We start from the raw sequence: 21,958 nt of genomic DNA on the forward strand, positions 1-21,958 counted from the left end.
TCTAGCGAGGTCACTTGCAGGAATATTTGCATTCACTCATGCCATGCCGATTCATACCAAAAGAAGTCTCAAACCGGGAGTTCCAAAAAGGGTGGATATTTGGGAACAAAATCTGTGAGCGCATCGCTTGTGTCCTTAACTTTAATAAAGTCGGGCCATTCTAGTTAGTGCAAATGTGATTGCAGCGACTACAAATTCAAAGTAAACAACCAAAGAGAGCCAGAACCTGCCTCAAATATCAGCTGCCATTCCACTGTTTCCTCAACAGCACCTCGACCATCATCGATTGTAACCACCTCAACGAGTTGTTATGGCGACTTTGAGGCGAGCAGTGGAGGGCGTACCTTTCTCCTGGCAGGCCACCTCGCACATCTTGTCCGGAGATGGGTCTGTGTCGGCTGTCAAGAAGCACTCGTCCATGCCGTACTTCTCGCAGATGGAGCCACTGCACTCCCCGCTCCAGCACACCTGGGTGCCGTTGTTGCACTCCGTCTTGTTGCGCTTGTGCACCGGGTTGGGGCAGCTCGCCTGGACTCCAGTGCCAGTCGTGGTCAAGGCAAACACCCCTTGGGCGTGCGGAAGGAGGATTTCCCACCCCCCCTCCCTTTTTATGTAAATAACAACAATGGCAGTTTTAGTCTTCAGTCTACAACAACTCCTCTCGATGGCATGCCAAACAGTACGCAGGCCACAACCAAAAATCATTCATATTTAAAAAGATGGTAAACAGAACAACTAACGCTATGCTGACAAAAGCATGCGAAAAATTAATAGACTGGGGTTAACCAAAGAAATAATTACAGTAAACTTTCGTTAGTTCCACCTCTGTTAGTTAGACTTTTCGTTTAATTCGATCGTGTTCAAAAGTCCCGGTGAGCGCCCATACATTTCTGTGGGAGGAAAAGTTTGATAGTTCGAACTCGAGAAGACTCCGCATCGGATAATTCGAAGCGAATGCGCGCGGGCTCACGTTGTACGGCACCATGGCAGAAAAACCACCGACGTACGGGCAAAACACTGGCGCTTTGCTGCAATGCCGAACGTGCGCAAACATGCGCCTGCTCCTCTACGCCGTTGAGATGGACTGTAGCGAATGACACGAGCCAGCGCAACCAATGTGGCATGGAGTAGTGCGGAGAACATAGCACATGGTCGGGCGCGGGGACAGCGCACGCTCTCAAAGTGCTTTTCTGTAGCATCGTGTGCGGTCTATCTTGCACGCTGAACAGCGCAGGTTCTCTTTTCCTTTTTTTTTTGGTTGTAATTTTTTTTTTTTTTTAGTTGCCAACGATCTAGTTGCTTGGCGCCAAAGTCGGCTTGTAAAGCCTTGTCAGCGAACGCTCTTAAAGTGCTTTTCTGTAGCATCGTGTGCGGTCCATCTTGCATGCCGGAAAGCGCAAATTCTCATTTCCTTTTTTTTTAATTATTTTTTTTTGTTACCGAGGGTCTGGTGGCCCGGCACCAAAGTCGACTAGTAAAACTTGTTTTTTTTTTTTTGTTGTTTTTTTTTTTTTTTAGTGAGCAATTTTTTGGGAAGTGACGTTTAGTCACACTGCCCTCCGGAGCACGCTTTTGGTCACATGTTTCAAGCGCAGACGGCAGCAGACCATCCGTGAGTACTCTGGACAATAAAAGAAAGTTTATTTTAACTATTTTTCTGTCCTTTTTTCAATTCGATCATTCGGATAATTCAACTAAATTTCAAGGTCCTGTCGAGGTCGAATTAACGAAAGTTTACTGTAAAAAAAAATATATGAAGAGGCCCGCAAACTGAAAAGACAGGCTATGAAGTTCATTATATTTAGACTTCTTGGACAGAGGAGTAAATAACTTCAAGCTTCGTGCAAAAAAAAAAAAAAAAATTCCGTGACACGAAGTGTTAGAAAGAATGCTGAAGACCCATTTTCAAATCGCAGTTGCATAAAGTAACATAGTAAAAGGATATTTGCAGAATGATTGCTCCGTGCAGTCAGATTCCAGTTTGCATAGCTTGTTTACCTTCTCATAACCACACAACTTTGTGCAGCAAGGACCTTGACTTGGGCTAAAGGAAAATAAAGAAAAACATGAAAATCATCTCTATTTGTAGGTGGTCAAAAACCAGGGGCAAATTTGGAGCAATTCAAATATCACATAAGACTCTGCGACAGACATAAAGGACATTAAAAACATGATTGAATTTGAGTGACAGCAAGTATCTGTCTAGAGCATGGTTTACCTGCAGATAGCATGAGGCTTGCGAGTACAACCCTTCTTGCCTTCGCTGTTCTCCCTGGCATAGCAGCAGTTCTCCATGCACTCCTGCTCCTCGTAGCCACAGTCGCACTCTTCGTTGCCTTCGACTATCTTGTTCCCGCAGAATGGACCCTCATAGTCTGGAGAAGGAGGCAAGGCCACATCATGTCAATGAGGTTTCATGAATCTTCTTACCCACCACTTGTGTTCTATAGGCATAGCAGCTCCTGATTAAATAATCTTCAAAGCTCTGCATACCCTGAATCAGCTGAATCAAAACTGTACATAAATTTATTACAGCAATGAAATTCTTGTTTTACATGTTGTGTTGGTTTGGAACTATCGCGGTACAAGGCCTCGAGGCTCTCAATACAAGGCCTCGAGGCTTGCATGAACAAGTGGGATGAATGAATGAAACAATAAAAATCAACTAAAAGTCTGCAAATTATAGCTTCTTTGAGATTTTTGGGAGATGTTTATTTACACCCTCTAAGCTAACCAAGCAAAAAAAGCGTCGATTACAAAAGCTATTACTACACCTTTTCTAAACGGAACTACAATCTTAAAACCAATTTCTAGACGTGCCATTGCTTACAGGTGGTAAACTCTTGCAAAAACCTGATGACACAAATCATAAATTAAACAATGAGCACAGGCAATGCAAGATATTGTATGCAACATGAAGAAGGCCGCTGCAAGCCTACCCTGGAAGCAGTTCTCCTTCTGCTCGCCCCTGAAGATGGCGTGCAACACGTGCGAAATGTTGCGCACGCTGCAAGGAGAAAACTTCTGGTTGTTGGACTGGTGTCCCTGGGTGGCACTGGCATACATGATGAAGTTTCCAAAAGAGCCACCAGGAACACACTCGGGAGGGTAGTCGTGCTGCATTAGAGAAAAAATAGGACTTGCCTTTACGCTCAGCCCTATTTGTACATTGCCGTGCTAGGACAAGCTTCTTTCGCTCAATTCAGCATCGGCATTTCTTTTCATGCTGATATTAACCAAAATATTCTCACGCGTGTCGGCGAGCGAGCGCGTGCGTGGCAGAGTGTCTACCGTGCTTGACTTTCGTGCAGAGGCCCAGGGTTTGATTCCCGGGAATTACGCATCTTTTATTGATTTTGTCAGTTTAATGTACTGGTCAATTCCAAGAACCCTGTTGGTTGTTCGAGGTCCAAATGTTGTAGTCGCCGAACCTTCTACGCCAATTGTTCCAGAAGCCAACGCGTGTACATAAGGGGCTCCGTGTGGCGAGACGCGGTCAGTCTCGCCCCAGCGTTCGATTCTGCTGCTATGCCAACTTCTACACGCTGTTGTTATCTTCAGTTTCCTTTTAGAGCGCAGCTCTTAGGCGCCCGTTTCCGGCTTGAGCGGTGTCGGCGTAACCGCGTGGTGCATGATGAGTAAATTTCTCCGCTAAATAAAGCGGAAAAATTTCCCCGCTAAATCTAGCGTAATATTTTCCCCGCTAAATTTAGCGGAAAATTTTCCCCGCTGAATTTAACGAATAATTTTTTGCGCTAAACTTAGCGTAAAATTTCCCCGCTAAATCTAGCGTAAAATTTTCCCCGCTAAATCTAGCGTATTCCCCGCTAAATCTAGCGGAAAATTTACCCCGCTAAATCTAGCGGAAAATTTTCCCCGCTAATTCTAGCGGAAAATTTTCCCCGCTAAATCTAGCAAAAAACTTTCTTCACTAAATCGGAAAATTTTCCCCGTTAAATTTAGCGGAAAATTTTCCAGCAAAAAAAATTCCCCGCTAGATTTAGCGGAAAATTTTTCAAGCTGAATTTAGCAGAAAACTTTCTCCGCTAAATTTAGCGGAAAAAAATGAAAGCCCTTTACAACTCCCTGTAACGCCGAATTAGGGTGCAGCTCTTGAGGAGGAGGGGGGGAAGGTACTGAGGGTCGCATATTCACGGGGGGAGGGGGGGTCACGTGATTCCCCCCTTCCCCGAGGTCACCGAAGGTATCCGAGGTCCTCCCAAAGGAACCCGAGGTCCTCCCGAAGGAACCCGACGTTCTCCCGAGGTCTTCCCGAAGAAACCCGAGGTCCTCCGATGTCCTCCCGAAGGAACCCGAGGTTCTTCAGAGGTCCCCCCAAAGGAACCCGAGGTCCCTCGGGAGGACCTCGGATTCCTTTGGGAAAATTTACCCATAATGCACTGCGCGGTTACGCCGACGGCGCCGGCGCCGCCGCTCAAGCCGGAAACGGGCGCCTAAGAGCTGCGCTCTAAAAAATTCTCCGCTAGATCTAGCGGAAAAATTTCCCCGCCAAATTTAGCGGAATATTTTCCCCTAAATGGGAGGTGAGCAGGAGAGGAGGAAAGGCATAGCCCCCTCTCCACACTTTCCCTTCATCCTCCACAAGAGCAGCGCTCTAATTCGGCATTATACAGAGCTGTAAACGGCTTTCATTTTTGTTTTGGGCACAAGTTTGTCTCATTAAACATTTCAGTTTCCTTAGTTAATCTTCGTTTTGTCACCTTGTCATTTGTGACAATATAAAGAAATGCAGAACTAACAGTCACCCACCAGCTTGCCTTTCTGTGCAGACCCTCTCAAGCAATTCTTAACACAACTCACCTCTAAAGACTGCTTTACCACACTTGGCATTTTTTCAATTACTATTTTGAAAATTATGTGACATGCGCGTGGCAGACTAAGAACAGAAGCATGGCGACTCACCGGTGAGCCAAAGTTGTGGCCAATCTCATGGGCAAAGGTGATTTCGGAGACCTTCAGTGGTATCTTGGCATTGTGGTTTAGAAACGTGATGATCCCAGTGTTGAGACTGCGCTTGACATTTTCAGATTTGCCATTGATGTTTTCAGAGTAGGTCTTGTACTTCTCACAGATTCCTCCAGAGGCCCCTACACATGCAGCAATGACAAACAAAGGAAAAGGCTAAATGAGCAAGCAGTATTCCTTTAGGACATAAAAATAAAACGTCAAGAGGAAAGGAACAGTTGCTGTGCATATAAAGGAAAGCACCCGAGGAAAATAACTGCCATAAAATCCTCAATATGAGAAGACATTTTAGCGCCAATACTTCGAGGCATTCAATACCTTAAGAAAAACCTCCGAATCGACAATTCTCCTTTTCATCTTGGATCAGAGATACAAAACACCAGCAAGAGAATATTTTACGGCAAGTAGAAAAAGAGACGTTCCTCAATATGAGAAGACATTTTAGCGCCAATACTTCGAGGCATTCAATACCTTAAGAAAAACCTCCGAATCGACAATTCTCCTTTTCATCTTGGATCAGAGATACAAAAAACCTGTAAGAGAATCAAAGAATATTCCCAAACATCGACATATTTTTCGGTTGATTGACTTCTCTCCCATGTAAGTATGGTCACAACAATGACCATCCCGGCCTGAAGGTTACCACACCATGTTAGTGGTAGTGAAGGATAACACATTCCCTCAAGCTGTACAGAGTGCAAGGGCATACAGCGTTTGGGTCAGAATGAACATGCACAAGACTTAGCACGAAATTAAAGGGAGACCAACTTTAGAGACAAAGTATTCTCAACACTATTTACGCCACTCCTACTGTAGCTGAATGACAATATCTTAATATAATGTACCGTAGAATACCGCGCATCCACCCATTCCACATTAAGCGCCTATATCCAAATTTCTAAGATCTGAGAAAATATGCACACTACAATTATTTGTAAAATTGATGAATGGACAAGTGCCCATCCCCCAATTTTTTGCGATTATCTCCAAATTTTGAGTGGGCGCTTGCCCAATATTTTACGGCAAGTAGAAAAAGAGACGTTTGAGACTGCCTTGCCCCCTTCTGTACAAAACCTCTGGAGAAAACAGGCTCCGCCCCCACCCACCGTTGACAGAGGCCACCCATGCCAGACCCAAGGTGCCGTGCTGAAAGTCCCTGAATGTCCAGACGTAGGCCAAACAGAAGTCATCGTGGTTGGACAGTGAGTTGAGGTTGAGGAAGTTGGAGGCGTCCAGGTTTCCCGCACAAAACGGGTTGATGCGGCGATTTCTTTCCCCAGAGCAGGCAGTGCTGTCATTTATCTGTTAAAAAAAAACAACGTACGAACAAGATCAGGTGCTATGCTTGGTCACAGGAAAAAGATAACTATATTCGAACCCCGTTTCAACGAACGTCGCATCAACGAAATTTCCGGCTCTACGAAAATTTTTCGCTTCCCCGTCACCGGTCCATAGAAGTCAATGCATAAAAATTCTCACCACAGCGTACACTGTTTCTTGTGCTGTTCCACTTGAACAAAACTTTACAAAGAATTCGAAGTTTGGAAGTTTAGTTTTCCTTACAAAAAACAAACTTTCAAGCACTTTAGTGCATTTTGGCACAAAATACGTCTACCATAAAGTTTAAATCGCGTGCTGAACCACGAGAAACTGCCACTGGAACCCAAACGGAACGCTGACTGGGCGTGCAGGCCGCCATTACTCGATGGCGACGGCGATGAGGCTGGCCTTTCCAGCCTTCCTTCGCTGTTGCAACAATCTGGGTTAAGCCCTGGCTCTTGTCTTGACAATCCTCTGCTGCACTATCGAGAGCTGAAGCTCAGTAGTCTTTTTTGCTTTGGCGGTTGTCCTTTTCTCAGTACAGTACGCGGGCTTTTTGGACATGCCACCGCCAAGCAAAAGGCGGAAGTTTTTATCTTAGAAGATAGAGCTCGCACCCTGGCCAAAGTTGCAAATGGACAGAGGAAAGCTGTCATCACGGGAAAGTTCGGAATTTCTCCGAGTTCTTTGTCGACAATTCTAAAGTTGAAAGATGCAATTGAAAGCACCTAGGATATCGGCCAAGCGAAAGAAACTGACATCGTCGGTGCGCGAAGAGCTCGACAAGGTTACGTACACATGGTTTTTACACATTTTTGTACTCTACAAGTTCAGGTATGCCCCCTTTTTTTTTTTTTTGTGAATTTCACAAACTCAGTATTTTCGGTACAACTAGGTAATTTTTTCTCGTGCACCGTCAATTTCGTTGTAGCAAGGTTTGACTGTATAACCATAGTTTATGAAACTGTACGCAACAATGCTGAAGTTTATCTCTAACAATGAAGTGAGAACAAAAAGTGGGGGGATCGGTGGCCATGTGTTAGCGCACCGCAGCTCGGAACCTGTGGAGCGGAGCGAAGGCTCGCGCTGCAGAAAAGAGGGTTCAATCCCCACCCCTGCCCATTTCGACCTGAATGTGCATCGTACCGGTGTGGGGTCGTGTATCGCTACTGCATGGTGCACGTTTAAAGTGAAAGGCTCCCCTCCCCTCCTTTCACGTTTTCCAGCGAGGGAAGCGACGAATGGAAAGGGACTGAGAAAATTAGGCATGGTCCGCGCAGGCCGTTTAAATGAGGGGGTGGTTCATACTGCGAGCATGTCAATGAAAATAAGCCAGCCTCTACAACGAATATGTCACAATCAGTGCGCCAAAGCATTAGCGAAGGAACCTTCCAGGACAGGAAAAGGAGAGCCAAGTTTGTTTCGCGCACTCTGTGCTACATCTTTGCAGGGTGCTTCTTTGATTGGCACAATTTTAATCAATGTGAATTAATGTTTTTTCGAAATAACTACTGCCCCCTGAATGAAACCTGGATCAAAATGCGAGGGCCACAAGGAAGGAAGAGCGAAGAAGCTTCTTTGTACAAACTTCAGGGCAAAAGATAAGCTGCAGATAAGACACAATGTGTACAAAGGATACGGTGGAGCAACTCAATCACCCGCAGGCCACTGAATCTGGGAAGCAGGATCAAACTCCCTTTCTCGGGAGGCTGTGGCTTATCTAGCTCGAACACACAATCGTGTGTTTTCATACCACCAACTTCTGAACCAGAGTCTGCATGGGGTTGCACCATGCGCAGACTGTATTTTCCAAAATCATGAATATCTCCTCGATAAAACGAAATGAAGCACTAAAAAACAAAGAATGGGTTCCAATCGTATTTAGCAACGTTGCACCGCACCTCCAAAGGGAACATATAAAGAAATACCAGTGCACGGCACGCCGACTAAAAGCCTGCACTGACGCAAATGGCACTGTAAAACACGGACTCAAGGCTGCTTGTTAATCGTGTAGGGGTTGCTCTTCTGTGTCATAATCCCTTTTTTTTTTTTTCCAGTTGTAGTCTACGGCTTAGCAACTGTAGGCTTAGCGGAACATGGACAGGGCTCTGGGGTAGGGGACGAGGGGAGGAAGAAACAGGCAACAGTGGAAAGGGTAGGAGGGAGAAGAGGACATGAGGGAAAAGCGGAAAGCGCAAACTGGTCGTCAACCTTTAAAAAACCCCTGAAAAAAAAAAAAAAAAGCTCTTTTAAACAATCTGGTTTGGTCAAGCGCATCAAAAAATAAAAAAAAATTTTTTTTTGATGCGCGTGACATTGCACTAAAAAAAAAAAACATTTCTTTTAGTGCAATGTTGACAGCGTGAGATTTATTTTAAATTCTGCGCACAAAGCCCATGACGTCATGAAACGGTCATTCGGTCTTTCCACCTCAATGAGATGGTCATACACGCTCTCCACCTCGACGTGATAGCCAAGCCGATCCACCTCTCCTCCAGATGCCCGACATGTTGAGGGAAAAAACAAGTGGAAAGGAAGTGACTACCAACTAAATCCCATCTTGCGCCGTCAATATTGCTCCAAAAATATTTTTCTTTTTTGCGTAAAACTATTTTTTTGACACGCCTGCCCCAACCAGGCTGTTTAAAAAACTCATTTTTTTTTCTTTTCTAGGGCCCTGAAGGGGGCTAATAAAAAAAAAGTTTTATTAGGCAACATAAATAGGACACGCGTATCAAAAAAACAATTTTAGCACGAAAAAAAACAAATTTTTTACAGCCAGATTACACAATTGCAAGACACGATTTAGTCGGTAGTCACCTCTTTTCCACTTGTTTCTCAACATTTCGGGCAAGTGGAGGAGAGGTGGATCACCTTGGCCATCATGTCGAGGTGGAGAGCGTGCATGACAATCTCATTGGGGTGGAAAGAGTGCGTGACCATTATGTTACATCATAGACTTTTTAATGCAGAATTTAAAATAAATCTCACGCTGTCAACATTGCTCTAAATTTGTTTTTTTGCATATAATTATTTTATGACGTGCCTGACCCAACCAGACTGCTTAAAAAATACATTTTTTCTTTTCAGTGGCCCTTTAAGGAATCCAGGCTAGCAGTTTGTACTGCACAGGTTAAATTTCTCACCTACAGCGTAAACGAGCGTTGCCACATCTCAAAGGCAGACCGACCTCACGCCGTATAATCATAAACATCAATTTATATTTATAGGAAGGTTAAAGGTACAGCATTCTCAGGAAGGTGCACAGCTGGTCGTGTGCCACAATGCATCTTGAGATGTGCTTTGTATCACTCTGTGACAAACCAGTGACTCACTAGCTTTTGTGTTGGAAAATAAGCTGTTGGCATGCCATCACAACACATTTTGATTTCAACGGATACTTTAATAGAAATCCAACATTTTAGCTCAAGCAACCATAACTTGAGAGTAACTTTAACGAGCCTAGTTTGAGCTAATGTTGTTATTGTTGAAAGAAAGAGGACTGGAGGAGTACGGCCACTCCTACAAATAAGGGCCCATCAGGTGATGGAAGGGGGAGGGCGAGACAGAAAGTGGAAGTGCAGGTAGTAGATGTGGTCTCTTGAATCTTACTTAAAGGGACAATGAAGGCAATTTCGGAGATCTTTTTGGCGATTGAACTGGGTTCGAGGCACGTCTCACGCCACGTTGCCCAAATTTCAGCCGAAACCGGCACTTGTGTGCCGCGCAAATCAATTAAACAGTCGCGGTAATAATCGTAACGGGATCGACTGGGGCGACGCCCCAAGAGTTGCGGGAGAAGCCAGGAGAAGCGGAGCTCACGTGACCGATGCGGGGCCAAGGAGTGCGACGTCACAAGAGACTCCTCAGCAATTGGTCGAAACGAGAAACATGCCCTCGGTCACGTTTTGGTTCGCGATTTTTAGAAATACTGTTTTAATTTCCGCTTGAATAACCATCAAAAGTATAAATCGGATTGGAAATGATTACTAAACCGTAAATAAAGCAGCATCATTGTTTTTTTCTTTGCTACGCTGGACGCGAAACCGGCAACGAGCAACTATGGGCCAACAAAATAAAATTTAAAAAAAACACGGTACTCGAAAGATTTTGCAAAATGGTAGCTGTAGATGGATGTTCTAACGGGCGACTGAAGACCAGTATTCGTTCGGGCAACGCTAGTTTTCACGTGTGGGTTGCTGTTCGTGTTCTTTGACGATGAAAAGAGTAAGACCGCGGAGGAACCGGATTCCGGAACGGCGGGATCGCCGTTCGTGAATCCGGTTCCCTTCGCTTTCCGCTTTCCCTTCAGCATCTCCCCCGCGTCCGTCCTTCCGCATGCGGGCCGCTCGTTGCCGGCTGGGCGGTCTCCGTCGGGTGATGGCAGAGGCCGCCACACACATACTCCCGTTCCGTTGGTGTTCGGTCACAGAACGGAAGCTCGAACTCGCTCACGAGAGCGGCATTCGTCCCTGTTGACAGAGTCGGCGCAACGACCGCGCCACCGCGCTGCTGTAACCCACCGCGGTAACCAGAGTCTCGATCTCCTAAATACTACCGATACCGACTATTCACACTTGACGTCACTCCCTACGTCACCTCCGTTTTCGGAAGCCCAGAAACGAGACTGGAGATGGTTCAGTTTCGGTTTCTTTACTTCTTTCGTAGGCACATAAATATGCGTCCGTTCACATGCCGTGCGAGAGTCCTCTTCCGCTGCGTGTGTTGCAGGTGAATAACTGGTCTGCGTACATGTTAATTCGGTCCGAACTAGCCAGTGTGCATGCTTCATAACCGTTTGCTTAATCGGATTGTTGCACATCCATTCAGCCCCTTTCTCACTACAGAAACACTGGAAATGTTTATATAAAAAGGATGAAGCAAGAAGAGATGAAGTGGGCAGTAAGGTGGATATATTGATATGCAATGAGTGCATCGGAACAACTTTGGAAATAGCACACCCAAATGTACCCAACACTAATTAAATGCATCCATAACCATTAAAAAATTGCCCAGGTTAGACATTCCGTCAAATACAAGGTCGCACGATGACGCTCTTTGTTCTTTTTCAACAAACAACAACGGATAACCTGGCTGGAGGACTTTAACACGTGCCAGGCAGCCGCAATTACTCGAGTGCACGCCGGTATGATACAGGTAACTTGGCCGTAATAGAGCAAGAGGAATGCAAACGGGCTCAGCCCCAAAGACGGGGTCCGGCCAAGCTGACCCTGATGCGCTGGACGGCAAACTTGATGTCTCGGATGCCCCCAAAGTTGGTGCTGCGGTAGATGCGGCTGGCGGCCTCCACGTGCTGGGCGATGAGGGAGGAGATCTCCTCGCGGGCCTTGATCTCGTCCTTGCCCGTGTTCGTAATGTGGTCCCAGAGGAAAGTGTCCGTCTGGACGAACAGGTTGCACACCCGCCGGTTGGGCAGGTAGTTTGCCGGGGAAGCCAGGGCCCCCGAGGGGCTGCGCAGGTACTTGGCGTGGGGGGCCTCTCCCGCGTGCGACTCTGCGCCGGACGCAGAGCGCGCTGTGCGTGGGCTGCGCGGCTTGGGTGTGTGCACCTGCGGGGGATGCCCAGAGGCACACTTTAATGCAACGTCCCAAAGACTAGAGATTGGAGATCCCTAGGGACTGGAGACAACAAATTGTCCCAAATGGAGATCAAAACAGCACTAAAGTGGAGATTTGGGCCAGTCTGTTCATTGCAAACGAAAAACAGCGCCAAAAAAACACAGGGGCACAGACGAAGGGAAACAGGAAAAGGCGCACTTTCAACTGAAGTTTATTAAAAATTGACAAGCTATTATAGCCACAAAAACCTTGTTAACCTTATCTACACAGCCCGCGTTTCAGATATTCAAACTCATCTGTAGATAAAGATAGGGACATGTCACTTATAAATTTCTTCTCCCTGGTCCCAATTTCAAATGCCTCATGCAATTCTTGCGACACTTTACCTTTGTATCTAGCCAAAATCTTAGTGTCATTGAAGGCCGGGGTGCACGAGCATCTGATACAATAAATTGCAAAACGCCCCGAGGGCGTCGTTCTTGTAGAGGCAGAGTCATGGGGATTTCGTAGACGATGCCAGCAGCACATTCAACATACTTATTTCTGTGTTTAGTAGTGCACAGATCTGAAGAAGGCTGTGGGGAATTTATCTGGCAATAAAGTTGCATTATCTTATTGGGCACTGAAAAAATGAAAGCGGTTTACAACTCCCTGTTACGCCAATTAGAGCGCAGCTCTTGAGGAGGAGGAGGGAAGGGTACTGGGGGGTCAGTTGACCTCGGAAGGGGGGGGGGGGGGGAGGTCACGTGACCTGGGAGATCACGTGACCTCAAGGGGGGGTCACGTGACGATGACGTCATCAGTGATGATGACGATGACGATTCAATTGCCGATGATGTCATTGGCATCCGCATCGTCATCATCACGGATGACGTCATCAGCGACGTCACTGATGACGTCATCGGCATCTGCATCGTCATCATCATCATCACTGATGACGTCATTGTCACGCGACCCCCCCTAGGTCCTTCCGAAGGAACCCGAGGTCCTTCCAAGGTCCTCCCGAAGAAACTCTAGGTCCTCCTGAGGTCCTCCCGAAGGAACCCGAGGTCCTTCGGAAGGACCTCAGGTTCCTTCGGGAAAATTTACCCATAATGCACCCCGCGGTTACGCCGACGGTGACGGCGATGGCGACGCCGCTCAAGCCGGAAACGGGCGCCTAAGAGCTGCGCTCTAAAAACTACTAGAAAAATTAAAGGTAATCAGAAATCAAGCAGCGATAGACCAACTTCGAGGCCTGTTGTCATTGCATATATGCACAAGGTCACGCACAATCTAAAAAAGGCAGCCCAGCGCTACAATGTACCAGTAGTTTTTTCAGTGCCCAATAAAATGGCATGACTTTGTTGCCAGATAAATTCCCCACAGCCGTCTTCAGATCTGTGCACTACTAAACACCGAAATAAGTATGGTAAATGTTCTGCTGGCGTTGTGTTAAAACCGCCATGACGTGCGGGATGACATACATGGGCCTGACGGGAAGGTGCGTGAATGATTGCACCCACGAGCACGATGCCCTCGGGACATCTTGCAATTCAATGTTAACAGATGCTCGTGCACCCCGGCCTTCAATAACACTAACATTTTGGCTAGATACAAAGATAAATTGTCGCGAGAATTACATGAGGCATTTGAAATTAGGACCAGGGAGAAGAAATGTGTGACACGTCCCTATCTTTATCCAGAGATCAGTCTGAATTTCTGAAATGCGGGCTGAGTAGACATGGTTAGCAAGATTTTTTGTGACTATATTAGCTTGTCAATTTTCAATAGACTTCAGTTGAGAATGCGCCCTGTTTTGTTTCCCCTCGACGGTCCCTGTGCTTTTTCGGCACCGTTTTTCGTTTGAACTGGGGATCAACTGGTTTGTACACTCCATCACGCTGCTTTTGGGATGCAATGGCAGCGGTACTTAAAGGGGTCATGAAACGATTTTCCTACTTCTTCCTCATTAGCTTTAATCCTCAACCCAGATGCGAATTGTGAAATCACGTCGTCGTGACATTCCTTCGGCACCGGTGCGATGACTCCTAGCTTCCACCGTGCTTTTTATGCACACCGTAGAACTTGTCATTCCCCAGTGACGATAAGTTCTGTCAGGGCACTCATTGGCCACGAACGCGAATCCAAATATTCGTCGACGGATTGATTGTTGACGAGCGCATATGTCCGAGTGACGCAGTTCTCGTGTCCAATGCGTGAGCTGGGCTCTGCTGACGTCAGTTTGGCGCCGGTGACGCGCTTTTGGAACCGCGGATGTATTATAGTGAAAAGGCGGAGAGGTTTCGAAGGCAAGAAGGTACAAAATAGCCCGCTATATTTTCAAATGTTCGTACCGAAAAGCTGGCTTTCGACTTTCTAGCCTCTTTCTTTTGGCCAACTAAACGATATGCGATTAGTAAAATCCCAATTTAAAATCATTCATCCCAACCAAAAATTTGTTTTATGGCCCCTTTAAGGGTGGAAACTGTGAGCAAAGAAAGCATGGAATTGCATGAGATAGTTTGGTCATTTTTAAGAAACTTGTCGTTTCGCAGAAAAATAAAAAGTCTCGCACAGCGTTGAAATATTACGAGTGGGTCTATTAATAAGTGCAGATAATCGCAATGAAGAAATGCTAGACTCTGCCGACGACACACAAGTGGCAAAGTGGGAAACCGTTTTACGGATTAGTTCATCGAGAATTTTTGGTAAGGTACTTCACTACGAAATTTGCCATTAATCTAGCAGCAACTTGAAACAACTGCCCAGCCCTTGGGCATCGTGGAGCTTCAGTCATCTAAATCGCCAGACATACCTTCCCAGACTGTGGAAACAGTCATGAAACTATCTATGAAGAACAAAAATAGTGCCTTTCAGCAAACTCAAAATACTAAAATATGCAAATCAGACATTCAGCGAGGCTGCTCGGAAAGAATGAGGAACAGAGCAGCGGGAAGCAGTTCAAGTTACGCACTTTCTGTTCAGGCACCGCACTGGTCGACACCTTCTCCATCCACCGCTTGACACCATCCACGACGCCACAGCCGGAATGGGTGTCGTTGTCGGAGCCCGGCAGTTCCACGTCGCTTGCAGCATACATGATCGAGTGGTATGGCTTGACGTCGTCGAAATACTTCTCCGACCTCTCCACGTAGAAGTGTCCCGTGGGAGTCTCGATGCGCCCCTCGAAGACGCCGCCGTGCAGGGCTCCAAACACATGGCTGGAGGGGTCACCTGCATCGACGAAGCGAGGGTGTGCACTGATGACGAAACTGCCACGGGTACCTTCTAGGCTGACCAAGGTAAGCAATTGTGCCCTTCTGGTAACCTGAGAGGCATTGAAAGCACAAAGACTGTGCCAGGGTATCAAATGTGAATGCACAGCTGAGCAAATGTCAAAGGTGCCCCGTTTAAGGTTGAAGCACGGTCCATTGTAAAATGAAGACAAAAAAAAAAAAGATGTCTGTGATATGTACATTGAATACCTCATCATGACTCATGTTGCCCGTTTACATAACAATGAATAGATTAAGCTTCTATTAGGCAGATTCTTTTATTGCCTACTAACAGTATCAATTTTACTTGGCCTGTTGTAATAAGTGGTAAAACAACTGACTCCTATCGTACTCAGAGCTTTGTTCCCTTAAGGCCAGTTCGCACATATGCAACCGAGTACGACCGAGAGAAACAAGACCTGTTTTTAAGCCTCTTACGACAACTTAGGACCAGCTCCACAGCAGAGCACCCAGTCCTAAAGGCCCGTTCACACTCTTGCGACCGAGTACGACTGAGAGAGACGAGTTCTCTTAAAACTTCTTAAATGTTTTTAGCATGAGGGAACACACTGGCATTGTGGCGCCATCTATGCGGTGACCCTGGAACTGCATTTCACAAGAGCGAAGGTTTTGCGAGATTTCCAAGGTCAAATGTGCGTAATACCCATAGAAAGGCTCGTTTATAACATTGATAAAAGTTTTTGAGCCAAAAAAGAAAGGATAATGCGCGAGAAATAAAAAAAATATGCCAAACCGCCGAGTTTACACTGCTTCCCAATAGATGGCGCCAGTGTGTTCTTTGGTTTAAGAAGTTTTAAGGAACCCAGGTTTAAGAGGTCGCAAGAGTGTGAACGGGCCTTTAGACGTCGCAAGAGGCTTAAAAACCGTTCTTGCCTCTCTATGTCATACTCGGTTACAAGTGTGTGAACGAGCCTTTACCTTATTTTATTAACTAAGTGAAACTGTGGATGTCTGTAGCATTTATTTCAGTGGAAGACCTCTTAATTAGAAAAACAATAATAATTTCTATCTTGCTGACGTGTTTTTTTTCACTGCCATGATCGCTACAGGCAACCTCAAATTTTGGTTAATGAATATTATGCATAGATGGACATTATCTTATAGAGAAATTTTAATTTTCATTTCTATCATTTGATCTAGGTAATGTCACATGCTCAAACTTTTGCATCTTATCACCACCGCTAGCGTTGCATCCTCAAAGAGTTTTAGCTTTCTGCAATGCATAGGATATTTACATGGGTCGAAAAATTGGGTTTTCTTTTCTCAATCCAACCCAGTTGTTTTAATTTTGATACTTTTGCAGCAACATTTTTGGAACTGTAATTAAATTGCATTTACAAAGTAATTTACCTGACTATGAGCTAGAGTATGTACAAGAAATCAAAATTTTACTTAAACAAATACACACCCCAATACTTTATCATACTCATTCTCATGATTTAGAGTGGGTACTTGCCTGGCATCTTATGATGATACTAAATAAGCCAGAAATACTCACCCAACAAATGTCCAGAGTAAATGTTTGATAAGTCCACATCCAGTGGCTTCCTGTCATGCGATTCTATCACAAGGTCATTGCTGAATACCGACGTGTCCCGTTTTATCCTGAGATGAAAATGCCTGCAGCAGGAGGAAAATCAAAAAGGAAGCCTCAAGATGTCAATTATTAAACATGAGGAAGATACAGAGAAAGGGGGGACGGACAACGAGAAGATGTCAGTTGCCCATTAAATCCTCCCAACATGGTTCTCAAATTACCTAAGCGCCTCAATTTCAGCTGGATCTTTTAGTATGAAAACAATGATTACTAAAGCCTCCACTATCATTTGAGCACATTGATACCAACTTTTAATGCACTGCCAGAACTTTAAGTCTTAAAATCCTTAGAAACATAAATGCACAAGGAAACTGTAAATTACTGAACCTCTACATATGGCCGGAGATTCATCCAAAAACATGTCATTGAAAACTCAGCTCACTCTTTTGTAACCTGAACCATCTTATAAGCAATCCCAGCCAAAGGGAGAAGAAAAAAAAAAGAAGTGTACTGGATAAAGTAATCTGATCCCATGTTGCATCTCCAGAGTCCGACATGCTGGAGCAGCTACCAAACAACCCAAAAGGCCAGCACTCTGAAACTAAATTAAAAAAAAAAAAAAAAAAAAACCGATGAAAAGAAAAAAAAAAGGCAAATGATGAGGCAAGACTACTTTTGGCAACATACACAGAGCACATCTAGCAAGGTCGGCCTATTCACGGAAAATCCATCAGTGCTGTCCAATCAATTAACTAATTCATATACAGAAATATATCCAGAAGTTAAAGGAGAACTAGAAGCTTTAGTAACATGTAATGATATTGAACACCAAAGAATTCACTTTATAAAGAAAAAAAAATGCAGAGGCATTTGCAATACACCCTTCTCCCCCTTTCTTTTAAACAAATAAAGCAAAAACTGAAAGAAGATTTCTAGGTATGTCTAATAAAAACTGAAGCTAAAACAACAATCAGCACGGTGAACAGCACTAAAAGAGGTTGGAGAAAAACAAATTCCAAATGAGCGGAACAGATAATTATGCTAATAAATGGTGACTGCCTTTCACAATTAAACAAGCAGTTTTACAACATTAATGGGCCTTATCCAGGGTGTTAAACAAACATTATAAATATATATATATATATATACATATACTAATTATGTCAGTGCTAAAAAAAACTATTTCAAGGAGAACATAGCAGTCAGGATCATGAAACAGCTAATAAATACTAAATATTTAACATTTGTGCAAGTAAAAATGCAGGTACCACTTCAAATAGAGGAATGCTTGCTTTACCATTTCCCAAACTCCTACCCCTCAAATCTGAACACACATCCAAGGTTTCAGTCTCGTCAAAACACAATGGCACATTTTTTTTTTCTATTGAATTTGTGCATTTTAAATATTTCTACTAGTGACTTATTTAATGCTTTTCAATGATGCCTCGCAAGTTTAATTTTTTTTTAACTTTACTAAGTAAAAATTTAATCGTTAAAAAATAATTATCCCATGTGCTATTCACCTCCCTAAATATGCACCATGAGTGACTCATAGGGCATCAACCTTTTTTTCTGTGTAATGCAGTTGCTGCAAAAAAAGAAAAAAAAAACTATGTTTTGTGTAGCACTCTGTGTAATAATCTGCCACATATGCAATGAGTCTTTGACCTTCATATCTAAGCGAGTCTGCCTTCATATCTTTGTCTGTCTATAGGGGCAATCACCCTGAAAATTTCCACATGCTCATAAATGCAATGATAAGCTGGAAGCATAAAGATGAGGCCCTTAAATACAAAAAAAAATTCAGCAAATTTTAACATATTTTATAAAACATAAAATTCAGAGACACTTAAGATTTCCCTGAATAGAAATAGCACATTCTAAACCGTTTTTTAAGACTTGCAAACTTATTGTCGAGCCATACATATATTTCTGGCTCAGCTGCCTAAGCCTGCACGGCAAAAGCCACTAGTCTCTTTGCAAAAGTTATCCCCATCTATTGCAAACTCGTCTTAGGCTGACCATCTATGGGAGCTTCTCAACACAGGCATCACTCCTCATATCAAGCTGGTAACATAGCAGCGAAGCAGAGATAAATTTAGCTTTCGAGATAAAAACGCTGAAAGAGCGACACAAAGACCAGTAGGTGAACAAAGGCAAGCAGGAAGCGGGAGGTCACCTGTTGTGTGAGTGGAATTTGAGGTGAAGAGCAGCGTCATGATCAAATGGCGACCGCTTGATGCGGACGTGACGTTCGTGGACGTCATTGTGATTGTACATCAAAGGTTCATAGTGCCTTACGAACCTATTAAGTCTGCGTGCTGCAAAGATAAACAAGAGGACACAAATCTGGCTGTGAAGAACAATGCTAGCTCTCTAAAAAGAAACATTTTACGTTTCGCAACTGAAAGTCCACAAAACGTCTTGGACATGCTCCAAGGAACTTCCTCATGCCTAAAGCTATTGTGTCAGAAAAAAAAACAACAAATGAGCCGGGATGTTTTTTTTTTTCAAAAATGAGCCGGAATTATTATTTTTGTTTTTTTTCTTTTCAAGATAGGTTTTGTCAGGTGCAATGGTCTGAATAAACAAATGACCTTGCGAGTTGAATAGCCGAGACTGGGGAAAGACAGGTGCATAATTATTTTCCTAAAAACTTCACGGTCACTGGTAGAAATCTCCGGTAAGATTGCTAGTATCAATGTAATGAACAATCTCATTGCTGATCATTTGAAAACCAGTCCTTGGCAGCACTTCAAACCTACAAAGGCAACATGTGTGGGTGTGGATGAGAACTTTCAGTGGACGAGTCCCGTGGCATAGAAACAGCAGGCTATCAATCTCTGCTCATACAAAGAAATGCCTCCCATTCGACATTCAGGCCTCCCACTTTGTTGGCTTAAAAACAACTGAAACAAACTAAATGAAACAGGTTTTGCAACCTGTTTAAAATATATAAAAAAGAATGCAATGGCCAGGTGGAGCTTTCAGTGATTGTTTTCAGCATATACAACTGCTTTATGGGCATTAGGGTAAATGTTTATAAAGCTAAAAGCTATACGAGTTAACTCTAAAATGCTTCTAGGTCCAGAAGTTTCAAATCATCCATCTTCTAAAGCATGTCATTATTGACTTTGCATTTACTGTTCACAAAATATATTTGGCTGAATCAAGGAACTAACCAGTCAAACACTGAAGTACAGTTCAAAAATTACCAAACGTCATAACCATGCAACATCCCTGACCCCATCTGTCCAACTAAACAAATTACACTTTACGTTGCGAATGGGTCAAGAACTTCCGGCTCTATAAACATACACAAAACATTTGTGTGTATGTTGTCCCAACCAATATATGGGAAGGAAATTAAAACAATGCAGAGCATTTGGGTTCTTATGAGTTTGTAGGCACCGGTCTAACAAGGCCTTCAGTATGGGCACAGTTTGGAAGTGCGTTTTGCCACACCGGCCCACACAAATCTGCACAATACACGCTTCCACTCAGATAGCGCATTGCCCATCACATTTGGCACAGGCCCAAACAGGAACAGGTACCTGATTTTCATACATTCACCATTATCTGAACACAAAGCTGGGGGCAGAGATACAGGCGTGGGAGAGGAAAAAAAAATTAAATAAAATAAAAGCCGATAGCAAGCGAAGCGTTACTGGACACGACTGAAATAAGCTGACAATAACGGCAGCGCCACACAAACAACTGTTCACCTGAACGAAAATAAAAAAAAAAGAAGTAGCTAGGTTCCTGCAGGAAGTCACTTTCATTGTGAGAGGTGCAATCGGAAAAGGGCAATATGAAATACCGGGTAGGCCACCCCGTCTACGCGCTCGGAGAGGAAGCGGGCCTCTCACGTGCCAGCAGGCGACACTCCCACGCGCTGCTCGCCAGAACTCGCGACCGCTTGCTTTTCAGGAATTAAACAGCCTCGACGGTCGCCCATTAACAACGCCCCAAGTTCGAGGAAGAGAAACTGAGACGCGTGTTTATCGTGTGCTAGAGGTTGGTACGCGGTGACCGCTCGCAGCGGCACACATACACACAAGTGGTTATAAATAGAGGACCCGATGAGGCCGCATGCAGCGTCTCAGCGTGCAGGCTTTATTAGCGAGGCGTTCACCCGCGCTCGACAACGGGTTTAGAGAACATAAAAAAGTGTGTTGACAAGACGTCGGGCCAGGCTGACAGCTTCCCTGCTTGCACAAGCGGTGCACCTAGAATTTCTTTTTTTTTTTTTCTGTTGTGTTTTTGTTGCTTGGATCCGGACATCGGATATGTCGCCAGCAGCGTGATTGCAGTAGGTACGGAAGCGAAGGAGAGGGGGACAATAATAATGCGCGTGTCGGGCCAGGTTTTTAGCTCGCGTGTAGTTGGGACGACGAAAAAAGAGAAACTTTGTGACTCACGCGTCCCGTTGGTCGGCGCTTGCGAGAAAATTACACCGAGACGCCCGCGTTTGATGAACTTTGGACCACCGCGCGACGCGTTGTTCCCTTTCTACAGATATTATCGACGACTGCGAAGAAACTCGCAGGTGTGCACGAAACCAAGGGAGCTCCTTTCGAGCTAAGAAATGATCCCCCCCTCTGATTAAAGGCAACATGCTGAGCATAACAATGCCCAGTCCGCATACGATTTCAGGGGAGTTTCCGGCGCTCGGTGACGAACAATAGCGCTCTTTGTAAACACGAGAGGAGAAAGACGCGCGTCGAGGTTGTTGGACTATGGGTTAAAGGTGTTGGGAGGTGATCTGAATTGATCAGATTGGGTTTTAGTCGGTTGAAAATGACGCCCATGCCCGCCGTTTAACCTTTAAAAATGGCTAAAGCTCCGTGGAGCAGTCAACGCGAATGACGATGTATTTGTCGGGAAGGCGAAGAATTCGCGAAAGGTCGCGTGGACTATCTATATCGGGGTCATCTCCGCGTACACAACTGTTTTTTTGACAAAGTGAATAGCTTCACAGAAGCGCACGGTAACACGAAATCATAACCCTTATTTCAGCTACAGCAGAAAGAAATTTCCAAAATTTCACTTACCGCAATCAGATGGTGTTACATAAAGTACTATAATAAAAAATAGCAGTTCAGAACGCATCCTACTGTCATCTGGTTTTGTATGTTTGAGTCCGTTCCCGACGACAGAGGAAGACGGTGTCAAAACACAGCCAGCACACGCACAATCCCCACACAAAAGTGCACTTTTTTGACAAGATTTTTCCCAAGCGGGCGCAAACGCGCATG

The 21,958-nt window shown here is 44.6% G+C and overlaps 1 protein-coding gene across 1 annotated transcript in view; it reads right to left on the bottom strand.

The window, feature by feature from the left end:
- Positions 1 to 21,939, bottom strand: part of LOC8042795 (disintegrin and metalloproteinase domain-containing protein 10) — a 36,761-nt gene extending 14,822 nt beyond the window's left edge. Inside the window, exons 1-12 of the mRNA XM_040499019.2 lie at positions 21,755 to 21,939; positions 18,880 to 19,021; positions 16,662 to 16,783; positions 14,842 to 15,101; positions 12,841 to 12,852; positions 11,537 to 11,860; positions 6,093 to 6,288; positions 4,924 to 5,108; positions 2,940 to 3,117; positions 2,219 to 2,375; positions 1,946 to 2,044; positions 345 to 538 (exon numbers count right to left, since the gene is read on the bottom strand). Coding sequence (XP_040354953.1) covers positions 345 to 538; positions 1,946 to 2,044; positions 2,219 to 2,375; positions 2,940 to 3,117; positions 4,924 to 5,108; positions 6,093 to 6,288; positions 11,537 to 11,860; positions 12,841 to 12,852; positions 14,842 to 15,101; positions 16,662 to 16,783; positions 18,880 to 19,021; positions 21,755 to 21,812 — 1,927 coding nt within the window. The 5' untranslated portion in view covers positions 21,813 to 21,939. The remainder of the gene's footprint in view (positions 1 to 344; positions 539 to 1,945; positions 2,045 to 2,218; positions 2,376 to 2,939; positions 3,118 to 4,923; positions 5,109 to 6,092; positions 6,289 to 11,536; positions 11,861 to 12,840; positions 12,853 to 14,841; positions 15,102 to 16,661; positions 16,784 to 18,879; positions 19,022 to 21,754) is intronic.
- Positions 21,940 to 21,958: the final 19 nt, after the last annotated feature.

The sequence above is a fragment of the Ixodes scapularis genome, unplaced genomic scaffold, assembly GCF_016920785.2.
Source record: "Ixodes scapularis isolate PalLabHiFi unplaced genomic scaffold, ASM1692078v2 PGA_scaffold0__279_contigs__length_252992795, whole genome shotgun sequence".
Taxonomy (NCBI): Eukaryota; Metazoa; Arthropoda; class Arachnida; order Ixodida; family Ixodidae; genus Ixodes; species Ixodes scapularis.